Here is a 26,249-nt window from a genome sequence, read left to right on the forward strand (position 1 = left end):
TTTTGGCCTTTAAACACGGAGTTCGATGGATGCTGCCTTCAGAGCCGGGCACTGTCTCACCCTGCCACATATCCTGTACTCACATTTGAGCAGACCTGTTGCCATACGGAAAATCAGGAACAATTACTCTAAATAATTACATCAACTTATTGCCGTCTGTTGCCAAGAGAAACAAGCCTTGTTGGTAATATCCACTTGTGTTTCCAAGTAACTTAATCTTTAGGGAAACTAAATACACTGCAGCACTGGCATTTCTCTAACCATAAATATCCTTTCTTACTGGTATCATCATGTCTCCCAACTGCATCTTTGTTCTGACAAGTTCCTAAGGTGATCTCTGCTCAGCTCTGTGTTGATGGCCTGGGAGGGGTGAGTTATCACACCTGGGTTGGGACATGCACAGGATGGGATCTGAGTACCAGCCGGGCAGTCCAGGCTTCCCTCACAGTCCCTGGGGAGAAATCAGAACTTTTCAGGTGAGATGAACACGTCACAGACGAGACCAACTGCGTGGCAGAAGCACCTATTTCTCCATTGATCTGGAGTCCAGATGGAGGTGGTGTCGGCTTTACTGACCTCTAAAGTTCGAGGAGATGAATCCAAGCCAGGTGCTCTCCCATCCAGGCTGACATGGAAACAGAAGCCAGCCCTTGGCAGCAGGGTTAAACTTTTCCTTTTGCAGCAGACGGATGTTTGCGATATTCACTCGTTCTGTCTAGCAACAGGCTGTTACACCGAGTTACCAGGGAAGAAAGGTGAGCTGCACCAGCACCTCCTCGTGCTTCTGCCAGAGGTGCTGCTGTCGTTCTCAGGGAGCTCTGCTGTGCCTTTCGGCGCGTTACCACTCGTAAACTTCCAAACCCTGCCCTTCAAGTGCTATCATCCAAATTGCTGCAGACAGCAACTTACTGTCTCTCGTTGTGCTTTCCACTTAAATTTCATTCCACCTTGAAAAGACAGCACTGAAATCCCTCTTTTTTTCCCCTCTCCAGTTTACTGCATTGAGCAGGCTTGCCCTCCGCAGCTCCTTGCACTGCAGTTCTCATTTTCCATCTTTGCTTTTCTGAAACCATGAACACAGCCCTAAAAAACCCACTTCTGCCTTCTGCACCACTTCACCGCAGCAAACAACTGTAACACGGTGACAAAGCACTTTCTCACCCAAATCACGCTGTGCCGTTTTAATTCAGCTGTGTTTCTAAGAAATACTTGATAAATTCTTTCTAACCTACTGCAGTTTCCCCCATAGCTAATATCAAACCTGAACTACTCAGATGGATACCTGACAGGCCCTTTATTTAAGGCTTATACTACACACAGCATTTTGCAGTCTTCAGTGATTCCTCCCTAAGCCAACTGAACCTGTTGATTCAAAAACTACCTTGTACTCCTTGCTGACAGCGACTTGACAGAAACTACGGAGCTTATTGCGTTTTCCTGATTTCTCCGTGCTCTCTGTCACTGATCCGTTTTGCTGATGTTAACCACCTCTACTCAACATCTAGGATCCTTCACTGGCTGGAACTGATCCATTTTGCTGTGCTTATCCACTCTCAGATGTTAACCACCTCTATTCAACATCTAGGATCCTTCACTGGCTGGAGGTATGGGGTTTTTTCACTACGAGAAACATTTCCCATGCCGCTGTCAGAACAGAACCCTCTTTTGCTTTGTTTTCTTTTTTTTTTGAAAACAGTACCATGGAGAGAACAATTTGACATTGGCATATGAACTTCTCACCTGTATAAGGAATACTGATGACAAGAAAATGAAATCCAGTGTTACAAAGGCCTTATATTTCTCTTTTTTCCACCAGGCCAGTTACTTTCTCCATGACATTCTCTGTACATGAAACTCTAATTCATCACGCCTCGCTGTGTTGAATCAGGATATTAATACTCTCTCATATCTGATTTGGACAGCTATTAATGCCCTTCACATTTCAAATTTCTTCTGAGGACCCATTTCTGTAATGATATCTACAGAAAAAGAGCTACTCTGTGTGTTCTGTTTACCTTCAATTATATTTTATCGAATTAATTTAGTTCTATAAGGAAAGCTATTCTATCAGAGCATCTTTATGCTTAACCAATAACTTAACGATTGAATGCTTCCAGATACATCTTTCCATCGATTATAATTTTTCTCTACCACCATCGCTTCTGTTAGGTCAAATCCTAAACCATATTTTAAAAAGTTACTTGGCACAAGGAGCATCTCTTAGTTGGGGTGTCTGGAGAAGTCACATTTTCAGTACAGAGCTCCACCACTCCAAATCTACAGCTGATAATATTTGAACTAAGAACACATAGTCCCTATTGAATGGATTTAATTTTATTCCTAGACCAACCACCCATAAATTGTTTTACTTACGCTCACACACATAGTTTTCTTTTAAAAAAATTAATACACATTAGTGAGCAGGGTACAGTGTGTATTGAATCAATTCTCTGTAATGCAAGTAAGGAAATATCTAAGTACACAGAGCAATCTATGTAGCTCCTCTTCTGCTTATGGAGGTTGTCCTTTTGTCTTCATAATTCTAATAGTGTACACAAACTGGCATTGACAACATACAGTTATTTGCTTCCTAAGGTTCTATATTTGCTTTGTATTTCTGAAGGTCACAGGGACTCAGCCAAACCTGAACAGTCATTTTAATTCCCAGTCTTTTCATTTCACTGCAATGAAATCTTATAGATTTTTGTGTAGACTTATTTACTGTTTTTCTTTTCCTGTTGGATAAGTATACAATAACTAAACTAACTTAAATTAGGTAACTGTCACCAATATTTAAAACTTAATGTCATTTTTAAAATTACATAAGTAATCCAAGCATAAAAATTATTCTTTATGATACCATTTCAGAGCAGTGGCACCAAATCCTTATCATACAACAGCATGTGACTCAGAAGCATTAAACACATCATCACATTTTTCCTTTAAGTTACATATTCCTTGAGTTACATACAGTGCCCTTTTTATATTTGGACATCTTTACAAAATACAAAATGAAATATTCAGCATCTTACTACAAATTCAGTATATTCAATTATCTTCTTAGCTACCCATATGAAATCCTACAGATTTTAGAAATCAGAATTTGTCCTTTTGTATTCAGATACAGCAACGTGTCTACCTTACATTTCCCCTCTAGCCTTGCCAGCACAGTATTTTAAAGACACTCTCAGAGAGGCCACCATCCCAAGGGGCTCAAGGCACCTTGATATAAAGACCTGTTTGGATTTAAGCACAAATTCCAGTCCAGTGTAAGTCTGTGTTCTTTGCAATTTCAAGAGAGTCTTAAAGATGAGCACATACCTAAATACTATGCTGAACTGGGGCTAGAAATAAGGTTTATCCTCAGAAGGAGCAGAATAGTTGCAATATCCCAGTACAGATTAACGGTGCTCTGTGAGATTTATCTTTGAATATAGCAGGAAGAGGAAAGTCTCCATTAATAAAAGGGAAAATCATGAATCAGCAAATGCTGGAGACTGTAATGAGCAGGAAAACAAAAAAATGAACCGCAGGTTTCATCCTGTGCAGCATTCGGTTTTCAGAAAACAACAGGTTAATTGGATGTTTTCAAGAGATAGCATGCTAACCTTTAACATGATTTGCTTTTTACTAAAGACAAACATCATCAGTGTTCTGGGAGAAGTCCATGATACATGTCTCCATGATCTAACATTGTTAGTGTGAGATTACTAATTTATTATAATATAATTTGAATGAGAAAAACTTACTTGAGGGCATTGGCATCTCCATGGACCTTGTAGTTGTCTGCACTGATTCTTGAGATAACTCTTGTGACAGCAATGAGAATACCAATATTGACCTGAAGAAGAAAAAGAAGGAACAAGACTTGGTCAGCAAAGTAAATACTGACCGCGACAAAGGTGCGAACTGCCCCGGGAGCGTCTTGTACACATACAACAGAAAGCGGGAATTTTGCGTGATGTATTTATTTGGCAAAAAGAGGTTTCCAGTTTTGGACTGGTATAGTTTCACCCTTGTTGATGGATTTCCCTCTCCCCTCTACGGGTACTTCTTGCTTGTGTTTTCTTTCCTTCAGGAAGTCCTTGGCTGTTCAGGACAAGGCTGGATTGGTATCTTGCTTCACAGCTAAAGAAGTGCTCAGGATGCCTACTGTACAAATCAATACCCTAAAAATAATTTACCAGCTGACAAATTAGACAAGAACTTCAGTGAACAGGGACATGTGTCTGCACATTCTTTGGTTTTGTGCTTGTTTGTGAACAGACTCCAGAAAACACCTTCCTGGATGAACTTCCCAGTGTACAATTCCTGTTTCTTACCAAAATCTGCTTGCAATTTAAACACAAGACTATTTCAAAACAGCAATGAGGAAAATTTGTTAAACCTGAATCCTGCTCTTCAAGAGCCCTGCTCTTTTTGATGTCAGGCCCAGCAGAAACATCAATAAAATGAGAAGAATTCCCACTAGAAAAGTAGGAAATCTTGAAAAGATTAACACTATAAATGTCTAACAAAAGAGTTTGCTCTGAAGTCACAGGTGAAGAAGGAATGAAATTTTATCACTTAAAGGAAATGTGGCAAAGACTGTCTTGCTGTGCAAAGACCTTGGGTTTAAGGAAAAGAATAAAAAAAAGAGAAGACAAAATGTGAAGGTAGAAGACATTTTTCCTCCTCTTGTCCAAAGTTTCCAAAGTTACACATCAGCTACAAAGCTGATATTTAGCATCAAGTTAAGAACAAGGGTAGAATAAAACTATCCTGAACTACAGAACAAAAAGAAAGAGAAGACTTCAAAATAGTGCTGTTGCTCAGTTAAAACTCAAGACTCATACTCTATTTTGACATAAATATTCTGAGGATGACAGGGTGAATTAATCAATGTTTACACTTGATGATAACTATTTCCTTGGTATTTTTCAAATCCCCTGACCACTCTTTAAATTTTAGATTTCTAAGGGCAGATCATCACCTGGTGTACAGCAGGAGCACAGCTGTGATAGTTCATTCCTGCCACGGCTTCTCAGTCTGTCCAAAGACCATCCTGTGCAGCCTGACAGCTTTTCAATTACAAGTGTACTTGTTGTTCAATCAGCTTTACAGAGGTGAATAAGAGGTGAAATGCAATGGTCTTGGGATCATTTTCCCTATTCCCACCAAATTGTATTTTGTAAATATTTTTATAAATTCTTTGAGGTGGTAATAAGCATTTTTGAGAAACCCACTTAGGTGCTAAATATGCATGTTGACTGAAGCAGCAAACGATGAACATGAACAAGTTCTACTTTCTCTTCTTTTTCTCTCTTTCTCCTTCAAACTCTCCAATTTTCTGCTGGATGTCCACCAAATGATCAATGTCGTTACTCCAGCTTTTCACGGGAATTGCACAGAAAATGCCTCTCTCTACCATTAACTTCTTTCCTGACACATTATCTTTCAGCAGCCTTTTTTAGTCTTTTATCCAAAATACCTTTTGACACTTCCCCATGGATGTCTCACTGACAGTTTGAGCTCATTCTGGCACAGTTGGTCCGTGATCCCTTCTACTGGTGACTGCAGACACCAGTACATTCCTGCCAGCCTCACAAGCACTTAACCCTAATGCTTTCTTCCATTCCTAATTCTTTTTTTAGACACTCCTAGAATTTGCTTTCTGCATAGCATTTTGAAAAATATGAAGATTATGCTTAAATAATGTACATCCAAATATTCCCCCCAAAAATCCAAATAAGTAAAAAAAAAAAAAATAAAATGAAACCTCATTCTCCAAATTCTGAATTTCCTACATCTTACAAAAGTCAGTGAAAGTTTTGAATGATAAGCACCAACAAATGAATACTCAGAGTCTTGCAAACTCTCACTCAAACTGGACACAAACCCTAAAATCCAATCATGAAAAGAGCACAAGCAAGATAATCTCAAAGGAGACAAGTCAGATGGTTTTCTGAAGCATTCAGCATTTCTAGATGGATTTTAATTTCTTTATATAAAATAAATTAAATTGGAAATTAAATTCCTAGGTATTTTGGATGGTCCAAAGTGGAAATATAAAAGGCCTTGAGCTTCTCTTGTACAGTCAGTGTGACTCTGTCCTTTCCAGGGGGTATCAGCAACATGTTTAAAAGATGAGAAGGAAACACTGAGATCTCATTGCTGATAAAAACCAAGGTACTTGTAAAATTAGCAATGAACCATTACACTCAAGTCCCAAAGTTCTATATTTACATCTCCTAAACAACTTGAAAATTTTTGTTTAGGTATTTTGAGAAATTTGAGTAATCTCATCCAGCCTAAATAAACAGATTAGCTACAAATGTCTTCCTTTGCTAATACTTCAGTGAGTAAATCATGGAGGTACTTCCACTGCCCTTGTAATGGGAAACCAAAATACAGCCACTGAATTGTTCCTCCACTGATTTTTTTGGCATCTGACGTAAATACTTTGCCAAAGATTTGAATAGGAGAATGCTTAGTTGATGAAACACTCATTATGCTTTAACCTATATCAGAATATTCAAACCAGGAGAATAAACATTGCTATAAGTGCATTGTACGTAGTTCCTATTTTTTACTTTTCTGAAAGGCCAGATTACCTGACAGCTGCGGTTATTTTGCCTTAAAATTACACATAAACTTAGAATATTTTTGCTTGCAGGTACTGGCCACAATCTACTTTAAAAAAAAAAATTTAAAAAAAAAATAAAAAAAAAAAAGCTAGTAACATTAGCACTTGTTTCCTAACTCACAGGACTCCTTTCAAGGCAGCTTGTCCAACTCCAGGCACTCGCAAGTCTCTGCATAATCAGCAGGAGCTGCCAGTTCCCATTATCGTAGGCTCGATCCAAAGCCCACAGAGCCCATGGAAAGATACCAATGACATCAGGGAGCTCTGGCTCACTCTAGCGACAATTTCATCTGACTAAATATTGTCAGATTAGGAAGAGAGTTAAATGAGTAAAAAGGATCTCTCTAATATCTCTTCTCATCAAAAAATTGTCACATCAGATACAGCGAAACAAATTCTTTTCCTTTTTTTGCAGGGCTTTCACCTAGATTTTCTCCAACTCTCATGAGATTTTTGTTTCTTTTTTAGTGCAGCTCAGAAATCCCATGTGTAAAACCCTCTGATGTGGTCTGTTGCATCCTAACCAAAAAAACGCTTGGCAGCACAGAGGAACTGGAAAAAAAAAAAAAAAAAAAAAAGGATAAAACATATTGCCTTAATTAAATCCATTGACTAGCTTTCCTCTAAAACCACAAACTATTTTGGGCTCCACTTGAGTTTTGGGCAATGGTACAGGGAGTTATAACAGACTATTCCAGTCTGAGGTTTAACATACTCTCTCCTGGTGTGAGTTAATTGGATCCTTACCACGACACCATTAGTAGCACAGCAATGCTGCACGCTGTTGCAGTTGCAGCCCATCGCTAGGTCACATCAGAAATCATTCCTGGGTATTGTGCGTTTCCAAACACAGCTAGTCCATTAAATTAGATTGATGTTAAAATACGGGAGAATGATTTTGGAAATCCTGATTCCACTTTTAGCAATCCCAGAGAAACTACAGATGGAAGAGACTCAGTTGAGTTTTTTTAGACTTCTGCGTACATGACTTCATATTAATGCATGTAGTATCACAGCAGTCAGAGCTGAATATAAGAGCAAAACTTTGATGTTAGAAAGGAAATACACAAGTAAATAAATAATACATATAAGGTGTAACAGATCCGTGACTTCTACCCTTTACTAACATTAATCCTTAATTTTTAATTTCTTACAATCTGTTCCCTGGTTCAAAAAATGTTGCATGCTTTCCTGATGGTTAAGTAAGAAGAAATCTAATTTTAAAATAATGAAAGAATTTAATTTTAAAATAATACAAGTGCTCATAACTGAGTACTAATAAGAAAAAAATGAGAAGCTTAGCATCTGTGGTCTGTTCATTTTTGCTCAATCCCCTGCAGCATTTGTGTACTTGATTTCAGTGACTCTGATGAACCCTACTGTCTCAGGGCCTTTAAACACTCTGGATCCAATTCTGTCACCTTTTTCTACAATGAATGTCTAGTAAGGGACACAAATTGTCACTTTTCAATCAGTGGGCCTGCCTGCAGAGTAAGATACCATTCAACATATGGAAATTATCCTAATTCTGCCCCACTACATGAAGGTGTGAATAAACACCAAGAGGCAACAGAACTTACTAAATCATGTCTGATCAGCAGGTATAAGGGAGAGAATATTTTTAATATATTGAATATTCATAAGCAAGTACTAACTGAAGACAGTGATGGCAATCTCAGCCTGGGACACAGCTTCCACGGACTCCCATCCGAAGACACTGGTTACAAAGCTGATGTCCCCACAGCACAGAACTCTTAGCAATATGTTAATGAAAATCATTTAGCTCCATAAAAATGCTGTTTATCCAACAGACTTGTAAAAATCCCCCAGGAAAATAGCTACTTACAGGGAAAACAATAGAAAAGAATTGCCACTACAGCCCAGCATCTCCCCCAGCAACGGATCGCTGACTGTCTGCAGCACACCCACCGCTCCGTGTACACAGATGCTTTCCGCAGAATTTCCTTAATTCTGCCATATCTATGGAAACACACCACGGCAGCAGATGGTTGATAACAAACAAAGCCTTCTGCCAGAAGTTTAATGTCTTGTTCCAAAAATTCAGGTGCTTTGTCAAGTTTTTTTTTCCCATTGAAGACCAACTTTGGCTCAGATTAGTTTGGTTTTCAAATTAATTGCAACAATTTTTTTTGCAAAGCTGCCTTAAGAGGATGCTATAGAGAGTTGGCTGTTGTGGTTTAGGGGGTGGAGGAGGGTGATCTTTAAACCTTAAGATGCAGGTAGACGCCAAAAGACCTACACACAGAAGGAACTATTTCCTTCATCCCTTGACTCAAACCCCAAGGAAAGAGCACTTTGCATATGGGAAACCATATGGGGCTGGGAGGTTCTGTGCATTACTCCCTAGAAAAGTATGTGTGAGTATTTTTTCCCAGCCACGCTCCTGACACATCATTCTGTTTTAAGGCTCCATGATGTCTATATTGCCTGTGAGGATGTGGCAGGACAAAAGCAGACTGGGTCTGCCCAGTCTCTAGGGAGTGGGAGTTGAAAAGAGCAGTCCCCCTGCTTTCTTGACAGTGTAATCCTTTTTCTTGGCAGAGAGAAACCATCGATGGAAGCAGTCAAAAACTGCTTTTTGAGAAGTGTTTTCAGAGCTAAACACTAGTTCATGCAACTAGTGGCTAATTTGTTATTTAAAGAGCACAGGCACACATGCACACACAAATAGTGTTTAGCCTTATTTCCCTATCGGCACTAACACATTTTTCAGCTAGCATAGTCAATGCCCAGAGAGAATAATTTGTCAGCTAGCTTGCTGCTATTTTGGGCAGAGCTGGGTTTCAACTATTTAACAAATTGTTCTACGTGGATCAACCTTGTGAGCTCACTCTCTTTCTCAAAATATTTGTATCCCTACAAGAATATAACGAGCTGCACGAATATGATATATCATAAATGAGAGCCAGACAGTTAAACCCTTACTTTCACTGGCAAGCAGCTACGCGTGGAAATTGTTGAAGGCTATGCTCACTCAGGTGAGTAAGCATTTCACTATCTGGCATGCTTTGATTAATTCTGTCTTTGGACAGCAGCTGGGAAAGATTTTATTTTACTGCTTGCATCTCATTTCCTCCTTTGCTGCTGAACTATGGCCAGAAAGCAAGTGCTAATGTGAGAAGGAGACATTTGAATATTAGATTGTTTTAATTGCTCTCCAATCCTCAATATCTATACATCTTGGAATATAAACTCACATACAGAAGGTCTAAGGTACAGGCCAACAAGGAATTAAGTTTGTTGGAACAAAGTCCAGAGCTGTCCAGCCAGCTCTAATTCAGTGATCAGCATTTCTTACTTCCACGTATGTGCTTTCAGTTAGGTAGAAGAAACTCTGCACAGGGACTTTCCAGGGCTGCCATTAATAATTTGGTTAAAATGCTAACATGAGACAATTTCTGTCACATCAACATAGCAACTATTTTCATTATTTTTTAATATATGCTTATATAGCCTGTTTTTTTCAGAGGCTGTATCTTGGGTGGAAGATGCTGGGCTGGGCTGCCTATAAGAGGTGCTGTTTCGCCGTGTCCCAGGTAGATGTTCAGATGTCCACTCATCTGCAGTGTAAAATTGCCTGTGATGGGAAAGGGCAGCCAAGGAGCCACCTTCTGCTTGCCAAATACTTATAGAGATATGCAATGATGACAAACAGCTCTATATGTGTAGCTTGCCTTCCTTCCTTTGGCTTGTGTCCCAGGATTGGCGGGGTTTTTCTGTGTGATGAAATTTGGGGAAGCTTCTGTGTGCTGTGCACAGAAATCCTAGCTTTCTTAGAGAAGTACCAGGTACAGTCAGTGGCTCCTTTTGATGCTCCTCCATGCAAGGAGTCAGGATCTTGTTTCACCTGACCCTCAAACACCACAGTGGGCAGACTCTGGTCTAGATTTGGGCTCATGCCTGTAAAATCTAAGCAAAGCTTTGGAGACAGTCTGATTTCACTGATCAGTGAGTCTATTCCACACCTGACCCTTAAACACCACAGTGGGCAGACTCTGGTCCAGATTTGGGCTCATGCCTTTAAAATCTAAGCAAAGCTTTGGAGACAGCCTGATTTCACTGATCAGTGAGTCTATTCCAGGGTCATACTGTCACTCTGCCATAACAACCTGCAGCAAAAATCATATTTAACCTGATCAATTGAAGTACTGGAAATGCTGCTGAAGAGGAACTTAAACACCACAGTGGGCAGACTCTGGTCCAGATTTGGGCTCATGCCTTTAAAATCTAAGCAAAGCTTTGGAGACAGCCTGATTTCACTGATCAGTGAGTCTATTCCAGGGTCATACTGTCACTCTGCCATAACAACCTGCAGCAAAAATCATATTTAACCTGATCAATTGAAGTACTGGAAATGCTGCTGAAGAGGAATACTCTCCCACTTAATCCCTGCAAACACCCCTGACTCCCTAAGTAATCATAGTGATAAAGCTACAACTCACTGTAAGTTAATGTGTGGGTATAATTAAACTGCTGTAAAGCATCTGTGGATCAGCATCGGAGCCACGAGCCCGCACCCTGCCCTGGATGGATGATGTTCATTACAGCTGGCAGAGGCGTTTGTGGCAGCCACCTGAACCGCGGCAAACCTGCCTTAACAGCCCTGCCTCGATCAGCCGGACAAACTGCTGTACCTGACATCGGATTCAAAATCAGAGGAGTAGCACCAATTCCTTATGACTGTAAGGAGACGGGTGTGGACGCAGCTTGTTACCTTCCCCAAAGGTGATAGCTCCTGCCATGGCTTTAACCCATCCCTGACAGCTGCTGCCTGCCTGCAAACTCTGCTGACGATCACCATCTTCACCGAGGGCGGCATTTGCGAAAGCAAAAGCTTAAAATAACAGTGGGCTGGAACCAGCCTTTCAGCTTTTACTGGTGAATATGAAACACAAACCACAGAGTTTGTTCTTTTGAGGGATCTTTCTGAGAATTATTAAAACTCCCGAGATCACTTGGTTCCACACAGTCATTGATGGCCCCAACGGGGCTGGTTCAGAAGAGGGCTGTCACAGTATTCTAAGTTGTATTTTTGTCTTGGAACAGTGAAATTGATATACTTAATGCACAACTGTGTACACACAGAAATTAGAAGAGGAACAAAGTAACTCTGAACCATTCATCTCTGTTGTTTCCCTGGCCTGGGACAAGGACTGCCGTCAGACCTTCAGTGAGTTCTGCTGTCGACAACACAGATGTGCGAGAAGAAACCAGCAGCAGCCGTGGCTTTACCTACCAGAATTACAAACAACGCCGGTGCCACAAAAGCCCAGATTGCTCCATTCTCCAGTGAAAGCCAGCAGCTGCAGAGAAAAATCAGAATGATTTCAGATTAAACACATGGTCATTTAATTAGTAATGTTCTTAATTAAAAAAAGAGACTAAAAGAGTGTGCAGAAAGACTGATGAATTTTAAAAGCAAGAGACATGACAGAGCATCAATAAGAGGCTCTTTTTCCCCGCACGCTCAGGGAACCTGAGGCAGGATCTCGTTTTAATTTATATCTTGCAGAGAGTCAGTGACAGCTCTCTGCCCCAGCACGCCTTCAAACAGCATTAGAGGAGAAAGATGGGAAGAAAGGAAAGGTTTTATTTGCTATTTGTTGTTCTTGTATCCTGTAGCACACACATTCATGTCGGTGCTGTGAGCACTGTCATTGCCGCAAGAGACAAATCGAAGCCCTCCCTGCCCAGCCCGGCTGGGGGTGAGGAAGAGGCTGGGGAACACGCTGGCAGCTTCACACGTCCTTCCTACAAAAGTGGCAATGTAATCTAGTTCACCACACACAAAAAATAACTCTTGCTCTAAATCTTTTGCTTTCATTATCGTAGGATTAAATCCTGGGGTGTTTTCTCAGATAAATTTGGTTTCCTTTTTCCAAATTAGAAAAGGAACTTAGTTTTCAACATTTTTAACAATATCATTCTAGATCTTCAGATGTTTAACTGCAGTTTTCTTCAAATGATTAAATGTCTTAAATTAAAGATTATTCTCACCTCGCTAGAAATGTTTCAGCCCATGCTTTGCTCTGTGCATGGGGTAAGCAGGGAGCTCGCTGCAGGAGGTCTTGTGCCTCTGCAGGAAAAGGGAAAAATGGGCAAAACATCTCAGGAGCTTTTTGTGCATCATCTCAGCAGTGAAAGGCAAACCTGAGGCTTCTAGGGCTAAGAATATGCCTGTACAAGAGTCATGGTTTTTCAGGCTATCTCCCCTCAGCAGGATCTTGCAGAGACACAGCCCTGTTAACAGATCTACAATTTTTTCTCCCCATCAGATTTTTCATCCTTATTGCACCTGGAGTGAAAACATGTTCATACTCACTTGCCACTTTCTCCGTAGCTCTCTAGGGATGATGTTGTAGAAATTAGACAAATCATTAGTGGGCAGCCTGCAAAAAGAGAAAGTCGGTGGCAACATTAGCAACCAAGGTACATCTTCCAGTAAACCCTGCAAGTTCAGCCAAATTTCACATGGACAACAGAACAGCTCCGAGTAATTTCAGAATGAAGTCCGACTCGACAGCCTCCTGCAGCTGTGTAATACAATACGTTTTAATCAATTAACGTCAGGCAAGCAGAATGACTATTCAATAAAGCACTAGTTTAACAGTTAAAACTGAATTAGAGCTAATTTCATTATGAATCTTAGTCCTTTTCCAGCCTGGTTTCTGTTTATGTAATTTCTGTCTCGTGTTATTCAAGCGTGATATCCTGTGGAGCAATATCAGGCTTATTTTAACCACTTTCCCCCAAGTAAGTGCACCTTGTTCAAGAATTCAAAACAATCTAGAAAACAAGGTTTCTCACAGAGGTGCATGACTAGCAGGAGAGATGACAGAAATCTAGAGCATCACACGCAGCAGCAAGAGACAGAAGAGAAGAATCATAGAATCATAGAATGACCCGGGTTGGAAGGGACCTCAAGGATCATGTAGTTCCAACCCCCCTGGCCTGGCAGGGCCACCAAACACAAGCAAATAATAAGCAGCAGCAAATAATAAGAAGCAGCAAATTCAGATCCCGCTCAGATGCCCAACCAAGACTTATTTTAACATAAATATGTATTAGCTCTACAAGATTGCTGTGTTTAAAGTAGACTATGTTTCCAGATGGGTTTTGACAGTCCCAGTATGCTGCATCCTGGGAGGTGGAGGAGTTTATGGGATTACACAGGAATTACACAAAGGCAGATGGTTCTGGTCCTGCTGTCAGGGGGAGCTGCGTGTCCCTGGTCCCCAGCACTGCAGCATCCTGTTGTGCCACTTTAGCACAGCTCTCCAGTCCAGGAGCTGGAGAAGAAGTGAGTTTTTTTCTTGCCAACATTTCAGAATATAGTAAAACCTCATCTCTTGAAATATTAAATGACTGTCAGTTAATTCCTGTATGATTTAATAAAATCTGAAGGTTTGGGCTTTTATCATCTTATGGAATTTAATAACCAGGTCCCAGACAGAGTATTAGACATGATAGCTTAAAGATTCAATTTTCTTTTGAATTCTTCAGCTTTTCTGCATGAGGCTTTTACAAAATTCTCTGACAAGCAATTTCTGCTTAATCTTACCAATATCATCCTCACAAAATTATGTAAAATTTTCCTGTACTGGCAGAACTATAATTTTTGGAAGAAGTATCTTCCTTCTTTAATGATTGCGGCTAGAAGCACATTGCATTTATAAATAAGATTATATATTATAAATAAGATATAGTTATTTATAAATAAGATATAGTTAAGAAGCAGCATCTACAGGCACTGTTTAGGTCTTAGCCCTTGAAATCCATTCTGCAGGATGGAGTTTAATATCCCATGAACATAATTCTGCTCTCCCACACTTGTCCAAACCAGGAATAACCCCTTTAGAAGTAACATTTGTCTAAGATCCAAGCAAAGGCAAGATTTTAGTTTACTGTCCCATTTGTCTATTTAAGAAAGGAAAATCCTACACATATTTGAACTAAATCAAGAATTATTATATTCAACAGAGCAAGTAAGCACAGCCATAAGCCCACCTGCTGAAACTGTCTGCGATGGGTATGTGAGCTACCTGGACTAAAGGTCCTACAGGTATGTCTACATATTCCCACCCACATCTCAGTTGCTGAGTAGACACTGTTGATTGGCACTGTTTGTCTTCTGATGCAAGTTGTCTTCCCAAGGCAGGGACTTTGTCACAGAAGCAAAAATACCTGTTCCCAACTACCTCTCCTCTATACTTCTAGTCTTCCTTTTTTAGCCAAGTCAAATGCTGGATATTCAAAGGATTTAGTGTGACTCTTTATCAATTTTAAGTGGCAGTGAAGAAGAAAATGAAATACAGAGTTCCTTTGAAAGGTAATAAAACTTATGCAGGTGAAACAGAGAGCAGTCATCTGCATAAAAAGAGCTGTTAAGTCAGTGAGAATAAAATGGTCTGCAGCCTACAGTGCAGTGTTTGCCTTTTCCTTACATTAACAAGATATTAAGTGGATAATGGCAATGGTGGCAAAATCGAGGTTTTGTTACAGTGAAATGGGAGTGTTTTTCCTTTAAAAAAACAGCCATTCAATAAACTCCATAAAGTTGAAAAAAATATATTTAGCCTAAGGGGGTCATAAGACTTGATCTGGAGTGAAGAATTCATATGGATTATATATTATACACAAAAGTAAGTGTGTTTGCTTAATCTTTTGTCAGTAATAATTACATAAGAGCTGTGAAGTTTAGTCTCCAACCATAATAGGTAATGTTAATGTTGTGCTGGCAGTGGTTATCATCCAAGAAAGAATTACGGTTATGGTTTTTTACTGTGTCTGGATGTTTGCTCAGTTAGCAGATGCTACAAATACGCTCACCAACCCTACTCCACATCACCGAATTTATAAAGCAATGGACCCTGCTTCCCAGAGCACCGTATCCGAAGGAGGGGTCCTAGCACACCTATCTGACAGCTGATCCATGGCACTGGTGCCACCTGTGCCTCAGCCCCAGAGCAATACAGCATTATACCAAATGGGGTAAATCAACCCACACAGAGCCATGAGCTGCTGCAGCTCCAGCTCTCCAGGTCCCCCACCAGCCAAAAAAAGCCCAAAAACACAATCCTTGCTGAGAAAAAATTCTCCCTGAATTCAGCCCAAATACAGTCACGAGGGTGAAGTCTAAAATGAATGTCGGCTAGGCCCTCTTCTTCAGCATTCAACCTCACATCCAATCCATTTCCTTTATGTTTCTGAGGCACTAATGAGAAATGAAATGGAAAATGCCTGCAGATCTGTATGCTGCATTTTGAAAGCTTCGGTGTCTTCTATACAGAACAAAAAACCAGACAGGCTGCAGAAACTCTGTGGCAGACAATTGGAAGCAATTTTACGACATTAATTCTAAAAGGCTAAATATATCATTTATTGAGAAAGATGAAGCATCAGACACAAATGAAAGTATACTTCCTTCCAATACTGAAAAGATCTGCTTTGCTTGATGGGGAGAAGTCTATTCTCCCATTTGTTTTGTAGAAGTTAATTTTCTATTATTTTCTTTTTCTTCTGCTGCATTACATCGTATCTATGCAGAAGTCTGGGAGTACAAGCAACAGCAAATAAAGAAATTTAGGTTTTTTGACAGCTCAGGACAAAATCTTCATTCTAAGGCAGTCTCTAAAGGCAGGGAAATTGTCTGTAATAGGAAAACATGTTAAGGCCAAAGTGCCACAGCAAAATCTCCAGTATCACAAACTCTGTCATCAGTGTCCTACAAATGGGTGGGTGGGAAAAGTTTTCCTACAATAATCTGTGTGTGTTATGCTGAATCACCAAGGCAACAAACTATTTTTTTTTTCCCCAATCAATCTCAAGGTAGTTTTAAAGGTAGGATATTATCACCTCCCTCAAATTGCTCTTCTTTTGAATTCCTGACAACTACAGTCTTTGACGTAATTTTAGCACCCTTGGGACTAAAGATAGTACAAAGGAGCTTCGATCAACTCTGCTCATTCGGTATCCTGTCTCTCTGATTACTGTTGAATTCATTTTACAGGAGTAATTTCTCTCAGAAATCTCTATGGAAGTTAGGAGATCAGTGATACCCAGCGTAGAGTTCCTTGGCCCTACCTCCTCTCATTGCTTCAAGTTTCAGTTTATCTTTAGCATAGACTGTAAATTTTTACACATGTACCTAGCCCAGTGTTTTGGCTTAAATAAGAATGATGGGTCTGGGTTTTTAAATTCAGGACTGGGGTTTGTCATTATTCCAGGAATAACTATGAGTTTGCAGAAGTCAAATGCAATCACACTTCAATTAAAAGCAAAGAACGAAGAAATGAACGATCTGTTTTGACTAACATGAGATGAGACGTCCTTGTCTTCAACTTCTTTCAACCATCTTTGGTCAGTATAATAATTAGCTAAGCCAAAGTGTAAAAAAAATGGCCATTTTTATTAGATGCTGGAAAATATATATCTATTGTGGTCTCAGCATGGCACAAGAACCCTCGACTTCCTTTTGACAGTTGCTTTCAAGGCAAACTTACTCTCATTTTAAGAATCAAACAACATAATTTTAGGACAAAACCTTTTTAGCCTCTTTCCCCAGCCTTGCAAGACTTCTATTTAGATGTGGGAGTTTTATGAATACATAGAACTTCCCTCTATTGTGCTTTTATCAAGTTCATGAAGGAACAACCCAAACTCTACCCCACAGAACAGGAGGTGAAGGCAGTACTGACACTTGATCTCTAATTAAACATTTCTATTCATATTCAGTGCCAATATGCAAACAAAAGCAAAAGCTGGGAACTGACAAACCTGGGTGTCCTTTTAAGCATTTCAGTAGTGAACACTGCAATGTCGATTTTCTCTCTAAAAACATCATTATTCAGCGACATTATTACCAACTGAATGAGCATCAGAGTTACCTACCAGACAGTGAGTAGCGCTGCTGCTGACTGAATGAAGGTTGTCCTGATACTTATCAAGAGACAAACAACTTGGAACACAGTTGCCAAGTTAAATTGCTTCAGGGATGTTTAGACACACTTGCAGCAATGACGTGGTGTCAGATATGATTGTGGAAATTCAACACTTAATTCAAATGTAAATACTTTGAGCTATATAGAAAAAATAAAGCAATGCAAACTACTTTCCCAGCATTGCAGATTTACTGGAATTCAGAAAACATACTTTTTTCCAAGTCATTGCAGGAAAAATAATTGGAATGTGCTTTCCAAAATTAAAATATTTATCCAAAAAGGGATTTCGAAAGGTTTACATAGAAAAATGTATTACTGTTGTATGGATGATATATTCCACTATCTGCCTCCAACAATACCTTTGCTACATTTAAGAAACGCTGCTTGCCGCTGGGTTTCTTACACAATCCTTGCCAAGAAGAGCATCACTAGAACTCAGAGAAACCTCTACTGCTGGTGCCTCCTGTATTTTGCTACATAAATCTATTTTGATGTCAAATACCTATAACTGGGCCTGAATGAATTATCCTCCAAAGCATCACTGAAAATACCCCTGAAGAGCCTTTTTAGTCACCACATTTAACATCCCATTGGGTTACATACCAATAGGTATTGTGCTAATTACTGCTAATTGAGTGTAAGAATCATATTGCAATAAAATGAGGCAAAATGCAACATTTAGTCATATCGCAATCCAATGCCATGTTTATCCTCGTGTCTTCTAAATCAATTTGCAGATCACTGCCATTTTACAATAAATAAACTTTACACAAAATTCCAGAAAAAAAAGGGTAAAGGTGCATTGCAGCACATATAAATATTTAATTTCTTTTCATAAGGTAATTAATGATTGATTGTAAATTGAGTTAATCAAAATATCTGCTATAAGTAAATACCCCAGTGAATTAAATGTCAGTTCTTAATTATTTTATTAACTGTTGTGGCTTTTTACATAATTTTTCTGAAGGAGAAGGAGTTCTCAGGGGATTATGAGAACATTTTCTTTGGTTTGATCTGCTTGGATGTTTATTCCATGAGATCTGGCCTAGTGAGGTCATGGAATTCGCTGCAGTGGAATTAGGTTTAGAGACTATATATTTTAAAGTCTGATTACGGTCTGAAATATAATGCATTTTCTCATCCAGCGGACCTACTCTCACTAAGGCAAACTATGATCATAAGATGACAATTTTACATATGCTTCTGAATATAATCTTGTCCTACAGTGAGGAGACTTAAAGCAAGCAGCTACTAAATACTTACCCCATCCAATTCCATAATAATATAAGTGTTTGCTCTCTTCTGACCCAAATACTTTGATCACCATACTGTAAAGGTGAAATCCTTCCACCAGCATCCATGCAAAAGCACTCAGGAAGAAAAAATGAAGGAGAATGGCCAAGATCTTGCAAGGGACCTAAGTTAAGAAGAAAAATTAATACATTACTTCTTTGTGATGCAGTCACATTGGTTTCCCTTCTTTTTTTTTTTATTTCTGTATGCATTTACATGTTAAATGCTAAATTACTGGATTAAAACAGTCTTAAAAACAAAGCACTAGAGAATTTCCTTTCTCTTCAGCATTTTCAGATAGCTTCAGAGTAACACGTCCTCTTACCTTTCAACAAAAAAATCAAAAAACATTGCCAAACATGATGTGGACATCCAAACTGATTATTTGTTTATAGTAGTAGGAGCAATACTCTTAGTAAAGTTTACAAAATATTTAATAATTCAAAACTGAAGGGTCAACATCCTGCTGCTGGGCTTGTACTAAATACAGGGGAGTCAAAGAAGTCAGGGTGCAGGCATTGTCCTCTACCCTGCTCTCTGTTCTGTGATGGTAAAAAACCCAGCATGGTTCATGACTCATTTTCTGTGAAGAACCAGTAGAAAGTCAGTGGAACAGTTAAGCCTAAGAGAAACATGGAAATAGTAAAATAAAGTGCCACATTGAACCTGCTCTTTAGTTACACTTTGCCATGTGGCTTTCCTATTTTGCTGCTCTTCATATCAAAAATAGAATAATATACAAATTAAATCATATTGTATTCCAGTGTCCGTCTGTCCTGGTTAGAAATTGTGTAAAAGTCTGACATGCTCCTCCATCAGCAATACTAACGTGGACATTTCAAAAACTCTAGCAAGCTGTCATTGGCTCTTGAGTCCTAATTGCTCTCTGGTGGGCATCTCGTTTGCCCAACTGTTTGAATTCTCAGTTTCCCATAGCCTGATGAGCCAGCTGTATATGAGGTTATATTTGACAAGAAGTCATCTAGTAATTAAAGTAAAAAACTCAAAATCTTCACTGTAGGGTATTTACAGACAATTTGAATAGTCCTCGGTAGTCCTCTGTTAACTATGTGCTATCAAGATTCCGGAAACAGGAGCTAACACAAAAGTTTAAGCAACAGAAAAATACCATCTAGAAAGTGAGCCTGCCTGGTGTGAACAGGATTATCTATTTCAAATTAAACTACAATGTGTTTGGAGGTGAAACAAATGCTTCTCGAAAAGAAAGGGATGCCATGACTAATGCAGCAAGAAGTAAAAACATCCTCTTGAGTCCTGTTTACACCTGCCTCAGTGCTTGTGGCCCACTGGGGGATGAGGAGATGCAGTCTGGGCTTAAGACATGGCTCTTCCTTAAGTTGTTCCTCAAAGAGATCTTTACATTTTTCTCTAAGTCTCCTGTCAGCCTACCTTAGGAAAACATGACATTCCCCATTCCTCATGTATTCACACAGCACGTTCTCCTTTCCCCTCTAATTGCTTTTTGAGGATGCCTCACCACGAGTGGTTTCTGCATCTACTTCTGCGATGATCTACTGAGTTGCAGATTTTTACATAAAATTCATAGCAAAGTTGCTACTCATTCAGAATTTGTGCCTTAATTATGACTCTGAAGATACTCATAAACGACAGAATTGCATTCTTGGAAAGGCATTGAAAAGCTGAGATTTTACATATTAAAAACAAGCAGGTGTCCCTTGCTGTATCACATGATGCACACTGCTTTCAGTAAAATACCTGTAAAAAGACAGATCTCATTGACTGTCACTCTTACCTGGGAGTCTGTGGAAACAGAAAAATCAGTCCAGACAGTAAGAAGACATATCATATTATAGTTGTTGAGAAAGTAAAGCAGACTCTCAGAAAGCCCTCTCAGAAAATAATTCATTTGTTTACTGAGGACAGTCTTGAAACAGAGCTAAATTCGTGTACATTTTCCAAATTCTACTTATAATAGCGTTTTCAAGTGGCAATCTCACTGCATTATACAAAACCCTCTGAAAATGGCCTTCCCTGCAATCTATATGCTGCTTTGATACACAGTCTTGAATTTCTGCAGATACATATATCATAAACAAAAGGAGCTCATTTCATCTCTCTGGAAGCGTTTCAAGCAATGCTGTGCAGGAGTACCGGGCGATAAACAGCTCGATACACTGATGCAGAACTGCAAATAGTAGACACAAGAAATTTTCCAGTTGTTCTGGAAAAACACAGTGCTGCCTAACACACTATACTTCAATTTTCTTTTTCCCGTGTCTAAATAATACTTCACTTTCTCCCATAAACATGCTCAAGTCTTTGGAAGGCTTTAGTAGCCTAAAGAAATGTTGATGGTTAAGTATTTTTAAACATACACAGTTGTTTGGGATTCTGTCAAAAAAAAATTGTGCTCTCTAGTCTACAGAAGCGAGTAACTAAGAAAGCAAACGTCTCTGAAGAAACAAATCCAGCTATTGCTGAAAGTCTAAGGGAAGCCATTAGACTGGCATACACATAGCAAAGACATCTTAGGGACTTGGCAGTATAGGAAGAAAACGCTGCATGCAAAGATATTTGCCTTCTCTAGAAGAAATATAACCTGGTTTCAGGAATAATTGCCCTCCTGGAATATGCCATGATCATTTAGGACTACGGTTTCAGCACAACTGATGGTAGGTATCAAGGACCAGCTTTTAAAAAAAAAATGTTCTTGGATGTATTAAAAAGATCAAAGTCATACTTGTGGAAATACTAGTTTTGTGATTAAAAATTATAAAATGAGAATAGCTGTAGTATAAATTGTAAATGATTAAGTAATGCATCTGAAAGTACCAGGGGAATACTGCATGCCGTATCTGGAATCAAAAACTAAACATCCCTAGAGACAGAGATGGGAAAAGGATGGATAGTCTAAAGGCAGTCATGCAAGAAAGTGACGGCAGCTCAGGCGCTGTTTGCACGATGCCATCCCCTCCTGCACTGCATTTCCTCCAGAGAACTGGTACCGCTTTTCCTCTCAAGCAACGGCGCTTAGAAAAAGTTTAGCACGAGATACACTCATCTTTGGCAGAAGAAGAAGATTAAGAAATTCACACCTTCTAGTGTAAATACTGCCTCCCTCTTTTTGTAAACTACCATTTAGCTGTCCAATTAAAGCAGCAATTAAAGGTATTAAAACCGATGTCAGAGCTAGTGAGAGCAGAGCATGCAGAAGGTAAGGACTAATAAAAGGATGAATCACAACACCCCCGATCCCAAGAGGCTAAAAACAATAAAAATAGAATTGTAGCAGATAGTACGTGCATCAGGCTTTTCAACTTCAAGATCTTTACCGTATTGTGCCCTGCAATTATTGCTGTTACAGAGGAGGTAGGGCTGAAATATCCATGGATTCTGGGAAGTGTTTCTCTTTGGAAAGCCCGTGGCACAAAACAGGTCTTGCTTTCTGTGTGCTACTGTTTCAATTTAACTGACGTTAGTTTTGAATAGGCTTAAGAGAAATTAAAATATGCACTCATTAAACTGCAACTCGAGCCTATGTGAGCGTTTCACAAACTTATCTAAACAAGCAAGACACCCGTGCATGGACAAGGAACATTATCAATGGAGGTGGGCACTGGGACAGGTCTCTGGAGAGCATGGGCTCTACCTACAGCCAACTAAAACCAGGAAACACAACTAGTATTTCACAGTATTTCAAAAGACTGGAGGTGATGCTAGCCTTGATAATGTGTAAAGAAGCTTTTACATGTTATCTGAAGTGACTCGGTTGGATTGTCTGAAAATCTGGAGTGGATGAAAAAGAAAACACTGTGCAAATAAGACACCTTCTTATGCTGAGTGAACCTTTTATTGCCCTCGAGCCTATGTCCTCCCAGCAGAGTTTTAGCTCTATGATTAGAGAGAATTATTTTAATGCCTGGTTTCCATTGTCTTCGGTTTCGAGTTATGCCTTTTGCTGCTCTCCACTGTCTCCATTTCATTTTCCTTCTAAACCGTTCCCTACCATTTTCTCCCTTGCACATTATCTTACTCATTCAGGACCTACCTGAATGTTAAACAGCCAAAGAGTAAGAACTTAGTTTTACAAAGTGCTTTTAGATCCTCAGGTAGTAATGGCCTATGTAAAACCAGACATTACTGATATTTATAAACTTAACAGAAGTTCAGGGGATCCCATTTGAGCTGAATATAAATTTAAGTAGCTGCTGTACTGGCAAAATGAAGAGTGTGCAAACCTCATATTTATTTGTACTGAGAATAAAAATAATAAAAGGTTAATAGAAACTGCTCACTGCTTGGCAAAAGTAATACGGAGCAACTGCTGGTCACCAGAGTCTCCAAGTTGTGGCCATTACACAACCAGAGCACACGGGAAGATTGCTTTAGAATTGGTTTTGTTTCTGCTTTTTGCAGGTGGGATTTTCCATCAACAGACCTTATGTTACTTTAAATAGTATTTTTTAAACACAACAGTGGAAACAAATTGATTTTACTGATTTGTAATATTGTTAACCTGGCATATTCATCTTAATCTAACCCAGCTGTTTTAGATGTCAGTTTTAATAGTTTAAGTCCCGGTACTCTGCATAAGGAATTCCCACCTGTGGTAGCAGATCCATAAAATCAATCTGTAATTTCAAGTTCCAATCTATGTGATCAGGCAGAAAAAACCTATACATGCATAGAACTTAGGTACCAGCTAAGCGATATGAAGGTGTTTGTCATTTGTTTAAAGGGTTGCCTTAGATTCTCCAGAAGTATATACACGTTTCACAATACTGACCACCTCAGATTAAACTCTTACACAGCGATACTTAGAGGTAATGCTTTCTGCCACCTTTGGATGATTAAGCAATAGTTGCTATACCTTTCTTATTGATTATTATTCAGGTCAAATAAACATGAATGATACTTAGAAATCATTTATTTTTCCAGAGTCGAGATCATGATCAATAAATCTGCTGTTCAGAAAAACCGTGTATTCTACAACACAAATAAAACTTTATGAGCAAAAAACAAAGACCTTCTGTTTCGCTCTCCAAGAAAGCAGAAGAAATTGCCAGAGTCCCATCAGGAAGCTTATTACCTTCCAACAAGAATAAAATTACTTTCTAATGTAGAAAAAAATGGCAAACTGCCATAGCAGAGAAGAGACAATTAAAAAAAAAACAAACCCAACCCTCCTACTCCCCCAAAAAACCCAACCCAAAACCCTAACAGAAATACCAATACCTTACCTAAATATAAAATCCGTACAATTTTCTCCAATACACAATTCCCACAGTTTTCCATACAGAGAATGGATAAGAGAGAGCATAAGCCATGCCAGGCAGAAGTCAGCCATGCCATCTGAACACACCACTGAAATGTTCTCCATCACTGTGGTGGGTTTTCCATTTGATGGGTACATATCTCTCTTAGTTTTGCTAACAGCCAGACATGGCCGGATACTATGATAACACTACTTGGATGCACAGAAGGCTTTATCCAGTGTTGCAGAACGTAATTTTTGGCTAAGGCATGATGAAAATAGATCTCACATGCAAGACACTTTCTTACAAGTGGCATGCTGCATTCATCCCATGGAGGCACCTCCCAAAAAACCACAATCACTCTTTTTAGCACTTACCGTTCCTGGGGTGAACTGAAAGCTGGTGAGAAGCAGGATCTGAGCCACCAAGACAGCAAAGGACAGATTGGCATGGATATGATAGCGCTGGTTGCGGATGGTGCTGACAGACCTGGCAGAAGATAGAAAGACCCATGAACAAAAGAGCATTCCAAGAAGTGCAAACGTATTTATGATTTATCAGCAAGCATTTTGATTGGCTTTTGGTCCTTCGTTTTGGTGGGGTTATCACGATGGTTTTTGAGCACTCCTTCCACCAGCATAGAGAGGTACCTAACTTGTTTCTTTGATATTCCGCTGCTATCCTGAAGGCAGCAGAAAGACTGATTTGCACAGTGACCAGCTCTGCTGATGACTTGTGACAGAATATTAACAAAGGGCTAGATCCTGAATGGTGCTGTGCTGCCAAGGAAGTCACATCTGCACCTCACAGAAAGCATACAGCACCTCGCACCATCTAGCGCACACTGTGCCACAGTTTGTGGTTTTATTTTGTTGGCATTTGCCTGTATTAGAAATAAGGGAACACGAAAAGCATTGGTTACAATTTTGACTTTACTATTAACAACTTTTGAGCACAGGACCTATAGCTGCTTATATGGATGGGCAGTGCCTATCTGGACAGAGACCTGACCTTGATTACAACATCATTTGGACATATCTCTCTTGGCTTTGCAAAAACTGGCTGGAAATCTGACAAGAACATGCTTTCCTGGGAGTCTTCTGAACTTGTGCTTCTGTTCTCATCCAGAAATAGGAAGTAGAAAACAAATAAAACATTTATCTGAACATTTCAGGCCTTTCTCATACCTTGTGCTTCTGTTCTCATCCAGAAGCAGGAAGTAGAAAACAAATAAAATGTTTATCTGAACATTTCAGGCCTTTCTCATAATTTTATTCTTCTCTTTAAATAAAGAACAGTACTAGTGATAACAGGTTTTCTATTTCAATCTACAATGCCTGCCAGCCCCTACCATCAGCTTTAATCGCTTCAGGAGACCTGGACTGTTTGGCTACGTGAATGGCAATGCTTCCTCCACATAACAGTATGTGCTCCCATCTTTTTGTTGTATCACACTGGACAGTGAGGACTTTTGCAAGTGCTAGTGACCCATCGTGCATGTCCCCTGTGTCATGGTGACACAGACTGGACAGTGCAGACGACGGCTTGCTGTCAGCCCTGCTCTTCCAGCACTGGTGTAGCTCCATTAGAAGGGCTCCCATCTCTTTGTTGTATCACACTGGACAGTGATGACCTTTGTAAGTGCTGGTGACCCATCGTGCATGTCCCCTGTGTCAGGGTGACACAGACTGGACAGTGCAGACAACGGCTTGCTGTCAGCCCTGCCCTTCCAGCACTGGTGTAGCTCCATTAGAAGGGAGCAAAGAGGGAGACAAGAAGAAGTATCGATGTCCTAAAAGTAATTCAAAGACACAGTTTGTGCTGCCTGGTTCCAAAGGCTTTCTAATAAGGAACTTCATGTAGCTGCAAACTGGAACATCATTACCAGCAGGCAATCAGGACTGCCCTCCTGGGAGGTGACCATCATTGCCAGTAAGCAGAGTAGCAAAGAACTTGCCAGATTCCTCTCCACTTACCTCATGGTCCTCTAACACTACATTGCAAAATTTCACTTCAGCAGTTTAATGAGGCCCTGGTCTCCAGTGAAAACCTAATCAAATTATTTTTAATTGGCAGCTTGAGTGATCCTGTACATAGGTGGGGTGCTTAACCCTGTGACAGTCAGCTGGCTCC

General features: G+C 39.7%; 1 protein-coding gene across 1 annotated transcript in view; it reads right to left on the minus strand.

Annotated features, from left to right (window-relative positions):
* Nucleotides 1-26,249, minus strand: part of LOC104465519 (probable G-protein coupled receptor 133) — a gene marked incomplete at its 5' end in the record, with an annotated part of 67,913 nt that overhangs the window by 22,397 nt on the left and 19,267 nt on the right. Inside the window, 5 exons of the mRNA XM_010078599.1 lie at nucleotides 3,750-3,841; nucleotides 11,883-11,949; nucleotides 12,969-13,035; nucleotides 18,850-19,003; nucleotides 24,494-24,605. Of these exons, the coding sequence (XP_010076901.1) occupies nucleotides 3,750-3,841; nucleotides 11,883-11,949; nucleotides 12,969-13,035; nucleotides 18,850-19,003; nucleotides 24,494-24,605 (492 nt within the window). The remainder of the gene's footprint in view (nucleotides 1-3,749; nucleotides 3,842-11,882; nucleotides 11,950-12,968; nucleotides 13,036-18,849; nucleotides 19,004-24,493; nucleotides 24,606-26,249) is intronic.

The sequence above is a fragment of the Pterocles gutturalis genome, unplaced genomic scaffold (assembly GCF_000699245.1).
Source record: "Pterocles gutturalis isolate BGI_N339 unplaced genomic scaffold, ASM69924v1 scaffold6873, whole genome shotgun sequence".
NCBI lineage: Eukaryota > Metazoa > Chordata > Aves > Pterocliformes > Pteroclidae > Pterocles > Pterocles gutturalis.